Source organism: Pipra filicauda, unplaced genomic scaffold, assembly GCF_003945595.2.
Source record: "Pipra filicauda isolate LSUMZ 115617 unplaced genomic scaffold, ASM394559v2 scaffold23_size5868930_pilon, whole genome shotgun sequence".
In the NCBI taxonomy this organism is placed as follows: Eukaryota; Metazoa; Chordata; class Aves; order Passeriformes; family Pipridae; genus Pipra; species Pipra filicauda.
Window position 1 is genome coordinate 2,909,657 of NW_024104354.1, and position 16,139 is coordinate 2,925,795.

The following is a 16,139-nucleotide window of genomic DNA, read 5'->3' on the forward strand; positions in this document are numbered from 1 at the left end:
AAACCTATAGGAGGCATCTGGCCAGGGAAGGGGTGAATCTCTGAGGAAGCTGCTGCTGCTGACTAGAGGACAGTCCTTAGTGCCTGGACTGTAGAGTTCTGCTGGGAGAGGCAGAGAAGAACTCTGTAAGGCAGTGCTTCAGTGGCAGTCAGACAGTGAAAGCTGAGAAGGAGCTCAAAGAGTAGCAGAAGATCCAGAGTTTGAAAATATTTGTTTTGGTATACAGTTTTGGACTTGTTTTGGTATACAGTTTTGGACTCTAAAAAGTACTTGTGAGGAGGCACACTTGCCTTTGAGATATGTTTTCGCATTCCCTTTTTAAAAAGTTCATACTTCAAACCCTTTCAAAATAAAATCTCGCATAAACAGTTGGTGGTTGTTCTCACTAATTTTCAGGTACTATCACAGTTTGCTCATGAACTAGGCAGGAGGAAGCTTGTGTGCTTCCTCCTGGAAACAAAAGGCATGTGAAGAGGGGAGGGAATCCATCAGATGTAGTACCCTTTGCTTGCTTTCTTTTCTCTGTTCCTGGCTGTTTCTCTCCCTTTAGATCAGACTGGTTGGGGATAAAGATGCTGACAGATTTGCATCTTCGCAGGAGAGTAGAGGCCTCAAGGATATAGCATTCAAGGAAACAAGCAAGATAACTGATTTTGATATACTGATCTCTCATTACTTTAGGTGTGTCAAATGTTTTTAGTCAGAATACTCATACTTATCAGAAGCATGCCTTTGACTACTAAATGGCTCCTACATTCTATTTTGGATTTTCACTTTCTTATGTGCAATCTGCACTTTAATAGATTTTTAATTCCCGTGTTAGTGAGTTCAGTGTCCCCTATATCAATTAAAATAATTACTTTAGCAAACATGGGATTTGTGTATGCCAAGTTCAGCACACAGTAAGAAAAACACAAGGGAAAAATGCATACTTTGTTCAGAGCTCATGACACACCGTAAGTTATGAAAATGGCTAATAATAATATTAGCATTTTAAAACCAACATGAATTAAATGTTCAGTAACCCTGTAATTTCAGGTTGCGTTTTGAAAAAAAATAAGTGTCAGTTAACCCTTCTTTTTATGAACACATCCAGAAAAAATACTAGTATATACTTAATTTAACACTAAATACCTACGTGCTAATTTCTTCTTCATTGGATAAATGCATCAATAACATGGTGACATGCAATGAGCCAGAGCGAACCATTGCTTTGGAAAGCCTTTGATCCTTTTGTATTATTGCATCTTGGACAGCCTGAATACTGACAGTAATCTGGGAAGAAAGACAGAAACAACAGTTAGCCACTATAATTACTGTATCCCATCATGCAAGTGAACAAGAAAACAGACAAACTGAAATCAAACGTTTATGTAAAAACCATTCTAGCAGAAGAAAGTTTTATCCTCTGACAAAGATGTGCTAATTGACCTGAGTGAACCCCAACTGGGCACGAATAGAGGGACTGGACACTGCCCATCACATATTAATAGGAGTTTCCTTCCGTAAGTATGATAAATTACTAAAGGAGATTAAGATTATCCAGTTTTATGCTGCCAGTAAGACCAATAAAAAGCTTCTTCAAGGAATTTCTCTACCCACTTTGCTAAACTTGTATGTTGATATGTGCAGAAAAGTGACTGGAAAAACAAAGAGATCTTTGTAGGATCGGGCACATACAAAAAATGAATATTTAGTAAATAACGTAGCGATATCCGATTTGCAATTCTGATTATACTGTCCAATAGACTGATATAATTTATATACTCTTCAAATGTATTTCAACAAATTTCCATACAAGATGTATTCAGTTCTAACACTGTCGGCCTTTCTCTTTAAAACTGGAATTACATTTTCGTCATTGAAAATTATTTATTTGGTTATAGATACTCTATAAATTGTATCTAAAATGTTTACTGTGCTTGACATTATGCTAGTTGTATTGCAGTGATTTAAAAAACAAAATACCAAAACCCTGCAACAATTCTTGAAAATGTTAGTGAAAATTAAATCAAATACAATAATCTTGACCATCTGACAAAATGAGTTATTTCTTAAAGCACCGTAAACAAAGACATTACAGACAAATCAGTTTTGGTGCATAAAGTCTAAAACAAGCATGTAGAAAACTTCAGTTTGATTTTTTTTGTTGTTTATTTATAAGAAACCAAGTGGCAAATGCTTCACAAGTATATACTGACTTCTCTAAAATCAGCACAAGTAGCTCTCAGGTTAAAAATTAAAAAAAAAGCCTTGAGATATTTTGGTAGCTCTGTTAATCTAAGGAACACATAAATTTCCTGGGAAAAAAACCACAATCTAATGGGAGCGTTCAGTATTTTTCTGACCAAATTTCTTAAGATGAGTTTTGCCATGCAGGAATTTTACCTAATGTGCCATAGATACCTAGTAGTGTAATAAAAATATAACTAAATTATAACTCAAAGGAACTAATTCTAGGGAGGTTAGGGAAGAGAAGATAAAAGCCACTTGCCAGAAAAGGTGATACAGCATCTGCAAAACCACGTGTCTTAGATAGTGCAAGACATACGAAGAAAATTTCACCAACATTTTATCATAAATCATATTTTAATATGACAATCTTCCTTCATATGTCAGAATTGGCCTTATCCTGGATAAACAGCACTTTCATCGTCTCAGATATAGGAAAAATTTAACCCATATTTAGGCAAAGAACTGGTAAGTGGAATCTCCAATAATTATGATGTATTGACTGAATAATTATTTCAGTTTATAAACTAAAGTAAATGCAGTTATCTTGGTAAAGAAAAAAGAAACAAAATTCAAAAACTAAACAGACTATGATATTAATTACACTTTTATTTCATTTTCAACTATTGTTTCTAAATTTCATTTGCTCCTGTGAACTGGCAAAGGAAAAAATACAGAAGACAGATGTGGAATTGTGTTCTCATAGCAGTAAAAACCATCCTAGCTCTGAAAGAGATCAATGTTATTCAGCATTTACATTAGCAGCCAATACCCCACATCCCCTTATCCACATAGTTTCCTTCAGTAGTATTTCCAGGTCCCTTCCTGCTCATGTCCTAAACTACCTGCAGCTCCCTCATACAGTTCGGTTCTGGCTTGGGCAAGAAGCAACACATGCTGGCTTATCTCCATCTACAAGGGGTTGACTGGTTGACAAACATGCAGAGACTCATTTGTCAGCTGGCAGGTCTAGAACAACAGGCAATTGCCACACACACACTACAGTCTTCCGCACAAGCAAGTTCTTTCAAGGCTTGCTCTTTTACCCAAGCACCAATTGCACAAAACATTGTATGAAATTAGTACCTCTGAGATGTCAATTTTTCTGTCCAAAACTGGACAACAGGTTGAAAACACACAAAAACCCAGGATAGGCTCACACCTGTATAAATTCCATTAGAAACCAAGTTAAATAAAAACCTAATGAATAACATGGCTTTGGAACAGGGTTAAGTCCAAAGATGGCCAGTCGGCAGTTCCAGAGAGAAGCTATTTCTGAACCTACGAGGAAACTATGAAAAAACTTGCTTTTTGGACACAGGTAAAATAAAAAGAAGACCGAGCATGTTCTTTCTCTCTGGCTGAGTGACAATGCTCTACATAATCAACACTATTTGGAAAGAAAAAAATAATAAAATTCAAGTACATTTTTCTGAATTTCAGAAATTTCTTTTTAATATGTTTTCTCAGAAGTTATCTGATCAAAATGTAACAGAACAGATGTGCCATCACAATGTATATTATAACTTCAGATTTGTTTTGTTTTCTCTAATAAATCTAAGGTGCAATTAACATTTGAGTGTACTGAATTTTAATTAAGCAAACTAGGACTCTTCCAATGCTGTTATGACCCACTGCATAAATAAAAACTTTAAATTGCTATTAAAACCTGCTATCATGCTGACTATTTTTACTTAAGATTTCCTAACTTAATTAAAAGAAATGTTTGTAGGTAGATTATATCAGTTCCCCCCCTGAATTTTTTTTAAAAATGCTCAAAAAAAAGGCCTCAAATACTGATTTCAAAGTCCCCTCTCCCATTACTTGAAATATGTTATTCACAACAGTGATAGAATAACACAGTTTTGCTTAATGTAAGGATATTACTAATAAGTAAATATAAAGACTGTAAGCTTTAAAGATTTAACAGATTAATTATAATTATAATCACGACTGGATAACCTGGAAAGGCTAACCTACCAAATGATAACACACCATGTAAGTCATAACTTAAAAAAAAAAACAAACCAACAAATGAACAGGAAAAGATACAATGATCATCGTCCATTTAACTATTTTTGCACAAGTAATAACACAAAGTTCAATATAAATTCAAAATTAATGGAACGACACCTTTTATTTCTGAAGATTCAAAACATAATTAAAATTCAAACAAGAAAACTGTTCAATTTCCAAGAGGACAGTTCATTAAATGTTTCAGAAATATCCTTTATTAAAAAATGTCTCTCTGTGTAAACCTTAAATTACTACATAAAACATGAAGGAAGAGTATTAATGCCTAAAATACTTCACTGGAACAAAATCAGATCTTCAAAAAAATAAAAGGTCTCCCATTACTAACTGAAATAACTACCAGTAATTGCCAGATTCCCTCTGGCTATCAAGGAACCAGGTGTCTCAGTTTTGGCTAATGTTGCCTATACAAATTTCAACGTGTATTTTTTACTTTCAGAACGACTGTACCTCTAAGGCAAGTATAAACAAAACCTTCTAGCAAAGTCCTGGAATTTCCAAATGCTCTGAGATTTAATTTAGAGAGTTGTTTCTTTACCTTTGTAAAGGATACATGACTAAAATACATGACATATAAAAAAGCACGCACAGATAAGACCTTTCCAATCAGCCCTTAAACATAATAACAATCACAAGCAGGAATTCTCAATTATCAGCTTATATAACCCCTACATTATTCTTGCACTTGTTAAGTCATGGAACAGACAGAAAAGATATTTCAGAATAAGATGGCACAAAAGATATCCCACAATATTCGTATCAGGGTATCCTGAATCCTACAAACCCAGCCCTTACAATCTTTTATTCACATAATAAGTTTTGAAGAATCAAAGACTGCACTGTAATTTTCAAACCTACTTTGGTTTATTTTCATTTCATATTCTCTTAATCTTCTTTTACCTTCTTAAAGAACAGATAGTACAGATGTAGGACAATTCAAAATTTGACTGAGATAGCTCCTGATATTAAAAAAAACCAACTAAATTTATAAATGACGTTAAACTGCTGAGTTCAACTTTTTAAACATAATGTGCCTACTTTCCTTGTTTCAGACACATAAGGTATCAAAGACATACCAGAGATAACAAGCAGCATATAAAAAAAAAATCATTCTCATTTACTGCCTACATGAGATGACTCATGCTAACTGCAAGAAAATACATTTTCTTAAAGAACTCTCTGCTCTTCTTGAATCCATTTGAACAACATCTAACTAAAACAACAGTTGTTTGAATTTTAAATAAGATGATCAATTTTACTGGAAAATGTTAAGCTGTAAACTGCAACGCTAAAAGAGCAATTGATCCAAATATAAAGAAAGCTAAAAATATTGCTAGAGATTTTTTTACCAAATTAAATAGGAATGTCTCTCTTTCTTATTCTAAGTGAACAACAAAATAAGCAATACTGTAGCAGCACAGAGGGGAAATTTCAGCCAGCTTTAGTCAAAATAATGTGAAATCCATAAGACTGACAAACTGAATAAAAAGATAAATATTTTTCCTCTAGTCTTTTCCAGATAAGCAATTTCATTCACAAAAATGTTACCTAAAGTTACTCTTTGAATAGGCTGCTAATGTTCCTTTAAAAATGCCTGAAAAAGTTGTTTGGCACAATATCAAACACTGTTCTTTTTATAAACAAAGTAATTCTGGTTATACCAAATTAGTATAACAAAGAATATCACCTCTGGATTAGTAATTGGAAGAGAAATGAAATAATTCGGCTGATACTGTTTATTCTTTTTCTTCTTCCTCTCGATGCCTTCTTCAATTTCCCTTCCAGTAGTCCTCTTTCTTTTCTTTTTAATATTTATTTCAGAGGTTGCATGCACTGAAGAAAAAAAAATTTACTTTCAGCATACAGACATATCAAAACAAAGACACTCTTAATATCACACCAACAGGAATTGTACCTCCGGAGCAATTCTTCTCACTCATCAGATCTACCCATGCTTTGAACTGTCTGACTGGGATCCTACTCCAACTTGAATTAATGTAGTTCTACAAGTGGAGTACCATACTTGAACAGCCGACACCTCTAAGCGGGGCTTAGAAACTGGTAACATAGACATGTGGTTTCCAAACTACTGTTTCATTTAGTCAGTGTAGGCTGCACTGCAATAGCCCTGCAAATTGTCTACACTTTAACTACAGAGCCTTTACAGACCCTCTCCCACCACGTGGCCTGATAAATACCCATAAGCTGACCAGGCTGCAGACATCCCCTGTCCAATTAGAGGTGTACTTCTAGCCCCATGCTGGGAATACATATATTGAAAGACAGCTCATAAAAGCCATCACTTTAGAAGCTCATATACAGTAATGTAAATTGACATATGAAATGTCTTCATTCTGTGACTCATTGCTCCAAAGCATAACAAAAGGGTGAATTTTTCATATGCTCAAGTACTTGCAGGACTGAATACTAGTAAGATAGGCTATGGCCTGAAACCTGTTTGCAGGGAGACAGTTCCATGTGCACATCCCATTTGTACGTCCTGTATTGGGTCTGGCTGAGCCGGAGTTCATTTCCCCATAGCAGCCCTCACAGTGCCGTGCTTTGCATTGGTAGCTAGAAGTGTGTTGATAACATACCAGTGTTTTGGCTACTGCTGAGCAGTGCTGGCACAGCACCAGCACTGTGTCTCAACATTCCTCCCCCACTCAAAAGAGGGCAAGACCCTGGGAGGGGACACAACCAGGCCAGCTGACTCAAACTAACCAAAGGGATAACTCCATACCATATGACATCAGCTCAGATATAAAAGCTAAGGAAAGGAGGAGGAAGGGGAGGGCATTCAATATTTACGTTTGCCTGCTGAGAAACCGCTACATGTGCTGAAGCCCTGTTTCCCAGGAAGTAGCCAAACACCACTTGCTAACAGGAAGTAGAGAATAAACCTTGTTATTTTCCTCTTTGCTTGTACATGCGCAAACTTTCACTTTTGCTTTAGGAAACTGCCTTATTGCAACCCATGAGTCATCTTCCATCTTATTCTGTCTCGCCTCTCTGGCAGGGAAAGGGAGTGACAGAACAGCTTGGTGGGCACCTGGCAACTAGCCAAGGTCAACCCTTCACACATGCAAACAGGGAGGACCAAGAACTGAGTGTATGACATGTCTATACGTTCACATTACTTCCGTTTAATATACTTACTAACACATTCATCGTCGATATCTGTGTCAAGAAATGGCATTTCTGCCATTAGAGAGTCTGCTGAATCGGAAGCACATGGCTCTTCTCTCTGTTGTGTCTTATTCTCCTTAAAGATTTTCTTTTGCTGTACATTTTCAAGCCCATCTGTAATATATTTAAAATAACACATTGGGTCTTATTTTTTAATATAAACAGCTAAGAGACATTATACACAAGCAACATACCAAGTATACATTTCTCCAATTATCAGCAAATAAATATTGACATATAACCCCCTTAAGGATCCTATTCTTCTTCCTCGTCAACAGATCAGTAAAAATACTTTAACATTTTATGTGGAATAGCAAAAAAGGAGAGTTCACCTTCTATATTTTAATAACTTAAGGTTTTGTTTGGTTCCAAGTAAATGCAATTACATGCGAAAAGAATGCTTATAACTGAGCATAAACAAAAAAAAAAGTCTTCAGACAACATATAAAGTTCATTTTAGACAACAGTAATGGCATATGAAACTCAGAGCAGACAAACATTGGCAAATTAATTCCACTATAAACACACTGAAAATGAGGCATGGAGAAGCAGGAAGGGAATCCTACCATTCCACATAAAACAAAGGGTTCTCAGCTGACTACAACATTCAGGAATGAGATGATTATTCTATTCCTGCATCTCCCACACACTATAGAATGTTTTGGATAGCAATGGTCTGAACCTGTCATTCAAAGAACTAACTTTTAATATTCAAGCTAAAGAAGGAACCAATATAAATCAAAACACATCTTGCAGGTAACAAGATGCACATGAAGCTCTATCTCAGAGTAACACCACAAAGACAGAATAATCTCCACTAACAAGTTTTTTAAAAAGTCTTTTTCCCCAAGAGTACCAGCTAAGCATGAGTCATTTCTCTATGTCTGCTTCATGTTTCTGTATGAGTTAACTCTAATATTGGCATATTAAGTTATACCTTAAAAGAAACAAAATGTAAAATCTTCTGTAGCAGCAAACAATGTGCATAGAACCAGGCACCCAGCAATACTCTTTTGGGACAACTCTACAATGGGATTACTGTAGTGGAAGAAGCCTTATGTCAGAAATGCAGTTTATTCCAGGTCAGCTCATTACTACAGACAACACACTTTCAAAGCTCCTTTTATGACCAGTGCAGATAGCCCAAATCTGGCCCAAGAGGAAAATTCAGAAGTAAAAGTGCATATTATGTTCTTTTGGCATGCAAGGCTATACATGCATAAAATCAATATTGCAGACCCAATGTGGGTGATTATCGCCCTGTGGAATGTTTTTCACACATATCACTTTATGCTAGGGAAGATAAGCAAAAGTACAACATGATTAAATGCTAATTCACTCCAGGCTAAAGTAAGGAGGTATAAATCACTCTGTGGTTGTAGCCTGATACCTAACTTTATACCCGAGGCTATTCAAAGGAAACAAAGTATTTAGATTTGTTGCTTGTTCCCCCTGTAGACACTAAAGAGGTATGCATAACAAACAGATGTTAAAACAATAATAAAATTATTACTTAACATTTCGATTAAAGTAAAGCTCAAACAAAACAGATTGTTGCTGCTGATCCACAAGCATGCAAAAACAACAACCCTGGATTCAAAGAGATCTCAAAGTGAAGGACAAAACAGAGGTGCATGAAACTGACAAACAAGTAGGTCAGTCTGGGGCAGAAAAGTTGGCAACAAGATTCAGAAATGCAGAATCTTAACCAGCTGGGAACAAAGGGATTTGTTAAGGTAGCATCAGCTACAGAACAAGGATTCACATGAATCTGAGGTGTGTATATTGCAGATTACAGGTTTCCTTTGCTCTGTCTGCTCAAAAAGCAACATACTTGTGCCACTTTGAAAAATTCTGCCTTGCTCACAATAGCAAAGGCACAGCTAGTAATTAACAATGCCCCTTCTCACATCAGTTAGCTGAACTGAACAGGCACTGTGTCTAAATTATACAGGTTGTGCCTCTAGCAAAAAAAGCTCCCTCACTTTTTTAGAAATACTAATTAAAGAATTGCGTTCTAGATGCTAAAACAACCTGAAAAGAAGGTTTTTCAAAATTCTTCACATGATGTTGATAATCTGAGACCTAGAGTAACGAAACAAGCTTCCACAGGAACTCCTTGACCATCAAGCTGTTACAGAATAAATTCTTTTTTCTTAATTGCATGCTTAATTTTATTAGTCGGAATTTCATAGATGAACAGGTGTATACATTATTCCCTTATTTGTATTTGTTTAAGTGGCTGATCATCTTCATCAGCCTTTGTCATGTTACAGCAGACAAAAAAAATCATGATACACCTAGCTCATAAAGGGGAGAACACAAAAATAAGGAGCAATAAAACATTGCACTCTGTTCCCAGCTGTCTTCTCTCCATACTCACATTATAGTTTCAGATAGAATAATCTTCTATTGTTTGACACATAAACATCACAGATCACAGTGAGATTAGGTCTCCAGGCACTGTACCCTGTTTACTGTGTTTATGTTAATGTGTCTAATATGTTTATCACAGAATCAATTAGGTTGGAAAAGACCTCTGAGATCATCACGTCCAACCTATGACCAAACACCACCATGTCAACTAGACCATGGCACTAAGTGCCATGTCCAGTCTTTCTTGAAACACCTCCAGGGACGGTGACTTCACAACCTCGTTGGGCAGCGCATTCCCGTATCTAATCACCCTTTCCATGAAGAATTTCTTCCCAGTGTCCAACCTAAACCTCCCCTGGCACAGCTTAAGACTATATCCTCTTGTCCTACTGCTTGTTGCTTGGAGAAGAGGCCAACTCCCACATGGCTACAAGCTCCTTTTAGGTAACTGTAGAGTGATGAGGCCTCCCTTGAGCATCCTCTCCTCCAGGCTAAACAATCCCAGCTCCTGCTGTGACTCCTCATAAGCCTTATGCTTCAGACCCTTCACCAGCTTCATTGCCCTTCTCTGTACTGGCTCCAGCAGCTCTATGTCCTTCCTGAATTGAGGGGCCGAGAACTGGACACAGTACCCAAGGTGCAGCCTCACCAGTGCTGAGTACAGAGGAAGAATTACTTCCCTAGTCCTGCTGGCCACATCATTCTTGATACAGGCCAGGATGCCATTGGCCTTGGCTACCTAGACATACTGGTGGCTCATGTTCAGCTGGCTGTCAACCAGCACTGCCAGGGTCCTTTTCCACTGGGCCACTTTCCAGCCATTCTGCCCCCAGCCCATAGTGCTGCATGGGGGGTTATTGCGGCCAAAGTGCAGGACCTGGCACTCGGTCTTGTTGCACCTCATGCCTTTGGTCTCAGTTCATCGATCCAGCCTGTCCTTCTACACAGCCTTCCTAAACTCCAACAGATCGACACTCCCCCCAACTTGGTGTCATCTGCAAATTTGCTAATGGTACACTCAATCCTCTCATCCAGATCATCAATAAGATATTGAACAGGACTGGGCCCAACACTGATCCTTGGGGGACACCACTAGTGACTGGATGCCACTTGGATGCAGCACTATTCACCCCTCTGGGCCCGGCCATCCCGCCAGTTCTTAACCCAGCCAGGAGTGCCCCTGTCCAAGCCGTGGGCTGCCAGCTTTTCCAGAAGCATGGCATGGGAGACAGTGTCAAAGGCTTTGATTAAGTCCAGGTAGACACATCCACAGCCTTTCCCTCATCCACCAGGTGCGTCACCTGGTCATAAAAGGAGATCAGGTTGGTCAGACAGGACCTGCCCTTCCTAAACCCCTGCTGGTTGGGTCTGATCCCTTGGTTGTCCTGTAAGTGCTGTGTGATCGCACTTAGGGTGATCTGTTCCATAACCTTGTCAGGCACTGAGGTCACACTGACCAGCCTGTAGTTTCCCAGATCCTCTTTCTGGCCCTTCTTGTGGATGGGAGTCATATTGGCCAACCTCCAGTCATCTGGGACCCCCCGCTGAGCCAGGACTGATGATAAATGATGGAGAGAGGCTGGTGAGCTCTTCTGCCAGATCCCTCATCACCCTAGGATGGATCCCATTCAAGCCCATAGACTTGTGAGTATCTAAGTGGCACAGCAGGTCACTAACTCCTTCCTCCTGGGTTACAGGGCATCTATTCTGTTCCCTGTCCCTGTCTACCAGCTCAAGGGGCCAGCTGTCCTGGGGATAACCAGTCTTGCTGTTGAAGACTGAGGCAAAGAAGGTGTAGGTACCTCAGCCTTTTTCTCATCTTTGGCGACTATATTCCCCTCCATATTCAATAAGAAATGGAGGTTTTCTTTGGCCCTCCTTCTGTTATTAATCTATTTATAAAACCACTTTTTATTATCCTTTACAGAAGTGGCCAGATTAACTTCTGAGCTTTTGGCTCTCTGATTTTCTCTCTACATGACCAAACAATATCATTAAAGATTTTGTGTGTTGCCTGCCACTTTTTCCAAAGGTGATACGCCCTCTTTTTTTTTCTTGAGTTCCTGTAAAAGCTCCCTGGTCAGCCACGCAAGTCTTCTTTCCCACCACCTCTTCTTTCAGCACATAGGGACAGCCTGCTCCTGCGCCTTCAAGATTTCTTTCTTAAAGTATGTGCAGCCTTCCTGGGCCCCATTTTTTTTAAGGGCTGCTTCCCAAGGGACTCTCCAAATCAGTGTCCTGAATGGGCCAAAGTTCACTCTCCAGAAGTACAGGTTAGAGATTGTGCTGATGCCACTCCTTACTTCACCAAGTATTGAAAACTCCATCATCATCATTTCATGGTCGCTGTGCCCAAAACACCCTCCGACCACCACATCTCCCACCAGTCCTTCTCTGCTTGTAAACAGCAGGTCTAACAAGCCCCACCCCTGGTAGGCTTGCTTATGAGCTGTGTCAGGAAGTTGTCTTCCACGCACTCCTGGAACCTCCTACACTACCTCCTCTCTGCTGTGTTGAGTTTCCAGCAGACATCTGGTGGGTTAAAGTCTCCTACAAGAACAAGAGCTGGTGATTGTGAAACATCAGCCAGCCACTTATAGGATCCTCCATCTGCTTCTTCATCCTAGTTGGGTCATCTACAACAGACTCCCACCAGGATACATAGCTTACTACCCTTCCCCCTGATTTTCACTCAACCCTACTGTAACTATCCTTGAACTCTATACAGTCAAAAGACTCCCTAGCCACTCCACCACCTCTCCTTCCTTGCCTGTCCCTTCTGAAGAGCTTATAACCATCCACTGCAGCATTCCAGTCATGCAAATCATCCCACCACATTTCCATGATGGCGACTACATCAGAGCTTTCCTGCTGCATGATGGTCCCCAGCTCCTCCTGTTTGTTACCCATACTGCATGTATTGGTGTAGATGCACTTCAGCTGGGCTGCCAATTTTGCCCCTAACTCTGGCATGCCACCCCCAATCTCATCTCTTGTGAGCCTGGTCTCATCCCTTTCCCTCTTCAAACCCTCTCAATCAGCCCTGCCAACTCATGGTCTAGAATCCTTTTGCCCTATTAGACAGGTGAACCCCATCTGTCTCCAGCAGGTGTGGTGCTGTATAACCGCCCATGATCAAAAAAACCAAAATTCCATTGATGGTACCCATCTTTAAGCCACTTGTTGATCACATGGGGTTTCCTGTTCCTTTCAGCATTCATCCCTGCTACCAAAGGAATCGAGACTACCACCTGTACTCCTGTCTCTTCAACCAGATGATCCAGTAGCTTGAAGTCCTTTTGATTATCCTGGTACTTCTCTCATCAACCTCATCGCTGCTGACCTGGACAACCAGCAGTGGATAGTAGTCAGTGGGACAAATTTGTCCAGGGAGTCTCCTGGTAATATCCCTTACCCGGGCCTCAGGGAGGCAGGAGACTTCCCTGTGGGATGGGTCTGGTCAGCATACAGGGCCGTTAGGTCCCCTCATAAGTGAGTCACCCACTACAACTACTCTTCTTTTTTTCTTAATACCTGCATTTGTGATCCATCTGGTTGACTGTGTTGATCAGGGAGACCCCACGCACAGACTTTCTTTTACACTGTCATCTGCTTGACCCTTGAGATCCAGGGATGCAAACCTGTTCTGCAAGGACACCTGGGAGGGAGAGGGATGCCAGGAGGGGATTCTTCTACCCAAGCAGGGACCTGTTTCTGCCTGATGGCAAGAGGGTTGAGGCTCCTTTGGCTCTTGCTGAACTTCCATTCGCTGCTTTGCATTCATATTTTTAATAAAAAATTACTTTGGCAACAGTTTAACTAAGAGTTTCTGTAGAAACAGATGGTTGAGTGTAGAGATATTTTGAACCTCCGGTGCTGGCACTAGCGTTTACAGTTAGGGAACAAAGAAAAGAATAATAATAAAAATCTGCGGGGGAAAAATGATGGGTTTAGTATTCAGCCAGGTCGGCTGCTACACTGCCTGGCAAGCCTGGGGACTGTGCAGGGCAGGCAAGGAAGCGCTTTTAGCAACACCCCACTATCAAGTTGGAAAGTTTTCCCCTACACCCCACCGCGACCCGCACGCAGGCGCCTGCGAGGCCCCGCCACTGCCTCCCCCGCCGGCTGCTGACGATCGCGGGGCCTCGCAAGCGCCTGGCCTCTCTCCCCGCCCCGCAGCCTCTCACCGTGCTCCCGGGTCGCGCCGGCTGCTCGGGAGGCATCGCCCCCGGCCCGTCCCTCTCCCGCCGCCGGCCGCAGCGCCATGGGGAGCGCGGGCACAGCCCGCCGGGCGAGCAGGGCGCGGGCCGCCGCCGGCCGCGCCGGGCAGAGCGCGGGGAGAAGCCGCAGCAGCAGCGGCTGCATGCCCGGCTGAGGCGAGCGGGTCTGCCCGCTGGGAAGCCGCGAGACCGCAGCGGGTCTGGCGGAGCCGCCGCGCCCCTCGGGGAAGCAGAGGAGGAAGGGGGCCGTGCGCCCGTGGAACTACAGTTCCCGGCACTCTCCGCGCTGGGCATGATGGGGATGGGGGGCGGCTGCGCCTTCGTTGTCCTGTCATCTTCCCCCGAGTGCTTGGCTGCGGTAGTGTTCGGCGGGGCCGCCTCGCTCACGGTGAACAGCGTGTCCTGGAATGGGAGATCCGCGTTTCACGCCTTGCTTTCACTCGGTACCTGAACGAGAAGTGGCTGCCCCAGCCCTCGTCCCGCTGGAGGTCCGCAGCTAACGGGAGTGCTTTGGGCTGGCGTCTCCCCAAAACAACCGGCTGTAGCTTAGGGCTGCAGAGCAGTAATTAACATTAATTTAGCAACCACCTGGGGGAGAATAGACAGTCTTGCTCTAAATGTGCTTTAAACTCCTTCCTTTACACGACCCTTCGCGCAGCCCCGAGTCCTTTGACCGCTGGCACTAAGGGCTCTGCTCTGGCTGTGATCTCCTGTCGGGAATGGACCTCAGGGGTGTGCAGGAGAGGCTGCTTCTCTGAGGGAATGTCGCGAATGGGTGTTTTAAGATCGCTTAAAAGAAGGGGAGGAAGGGGAGACGCTCCTTTCCTGCTTAAATAAAGATTTGGTGCCTCTTGGAAGCCAAATCCTGTCATGGCATTCTCTGGGAGAAGCCAAGCTAAATGTCGCTTGGTACTTTTGCAAATTGGCCTGACCATGTAGACCAGATCTGAGGGAGCGGATTGTATATATTCATATAAAGATTCCTACTTTCATATTTAAAGACAGTAGGGATGGTGTCACGACCCATCGGTAGGGGGGTGACATTCATTGTAAATTTTCATTGGGCTGAACAAAGACAGGGAACTCCAATGTTTTATAGTACAGTTGCCATAACTCCAGCCACCAGCCCACTCTATAGACTCAAGAAGTGTTGGGTAACAAGTGAACAAGCCCTTAAATTATTACAATGCTCTTCCATAAGAGTGAAGGCTAAGCCCTTAGTTTTGTACAGTACACTTCAATAAGTTCGCAGCTCACACAACAAACTACTCAAAGGTGCTGGCTCACGAACCACAACATCACTTCTCAAAGGTGTTGGCTAACAAGCCACAACACACTTCCTCAAGCTCCCCACACCCACAACAAAGTTCAGTATGGAGTACGTGGTGGAATATGATAGCCATGCTTTTCCCAGGCAAAGCAAGGAGAGAGAGAAATAAAGACAAAAAAGGGACACAGCGAACAAAGAATTGGTCCTGCTGTGTGAATGTTCTGAAGCTGGGGTTGTGAGGCAAAGAAAGCGAAAGAAATGAGAAGGTCCAATCTGCTTCTTTTCACAGTTAACCTGGTGTACGTCTCTTACGTAAACTAGAAGGGTTCTTTTCAACATGTTTTGTTCACATATGTACAGCCAGCCCTTTGAGCTCTTCTCAAGGAGGTCAGTCCAGGGGTTGGACTGAGCACGAAGTTCAAGGTGGAGCAGGAAGTTGGGGCAGAACAGACCCACCTCCTCGTGTGGTCTTCCAATCATACCTTTTCCAGTGTAACAGTCAGAATGTTTGAGACAAAGTATGCTTATGTTGTCCACAGATGGCAAAAGCAAATAAATAAAAGAGAGTAGTTATGATAGGGAGGAAGCAGCATGGCTGCTGGATGTTAGAAGCTGAATGAAAGAAGAGTGAAAAATGAGGCCAGTTTCTGTATTTGGCTCCTCTGTGCTTTTCCTTTGTGGGAGATAAAATCTGTTTGGAAATATTTTATTACTCTTGATCCATTTTGAGATGTGTTTGCCATCACTGTCTTTCACACAGTATTTTTATTTCATCCGCATAGTTTTGTGGAGACCAAAGGCTGGATGCAACGCCAAAG

The 16,139-nt window shown here is 41.5% G+C and overlaps 1 protein-coding gene across 1 annotated transcript in view; it reads right to left on the reverse strand.

Annotated features, from left to right (window-relative positions):
• The window catches only part of AKAP7 (A-kinase anchoring protein 7), an 84,769-nt gene extending 70,505 nt beyond the window's left edge, over nucleotides 1-14,264 (reverse strand). Inside the window, exons 1-4 of the mRNA XM_027751701.2 lie at nucleotides 14,019-14,264; nucleotides 7,426-7,569; nucleotides 5,954-6,099; nucleotides 1,139-1,275 (exon numbers count right to left, since the gene is read on the reverse strand). Of these exons, the coding sequence (XP_027607502.1) occupies nucleotides 1,139-1,275; nucleotides 5,954-6,099; nucleotides 7,426-7,569; nucleotides 14,019-14,196 (605 nt within the window). The 5' untranslated portion in view covers nucleotides 14,197-14,264. The remainder of the gene's footprint in view (nucleotides 1-1,138; nucleotides 1,276-5,953; nucleotides 6,100-7,425; nucleotides 7,570-14,018) is intronic.
• Nucleotides 14,265-16,139: the final 1,875 nt, after the last annotated feature.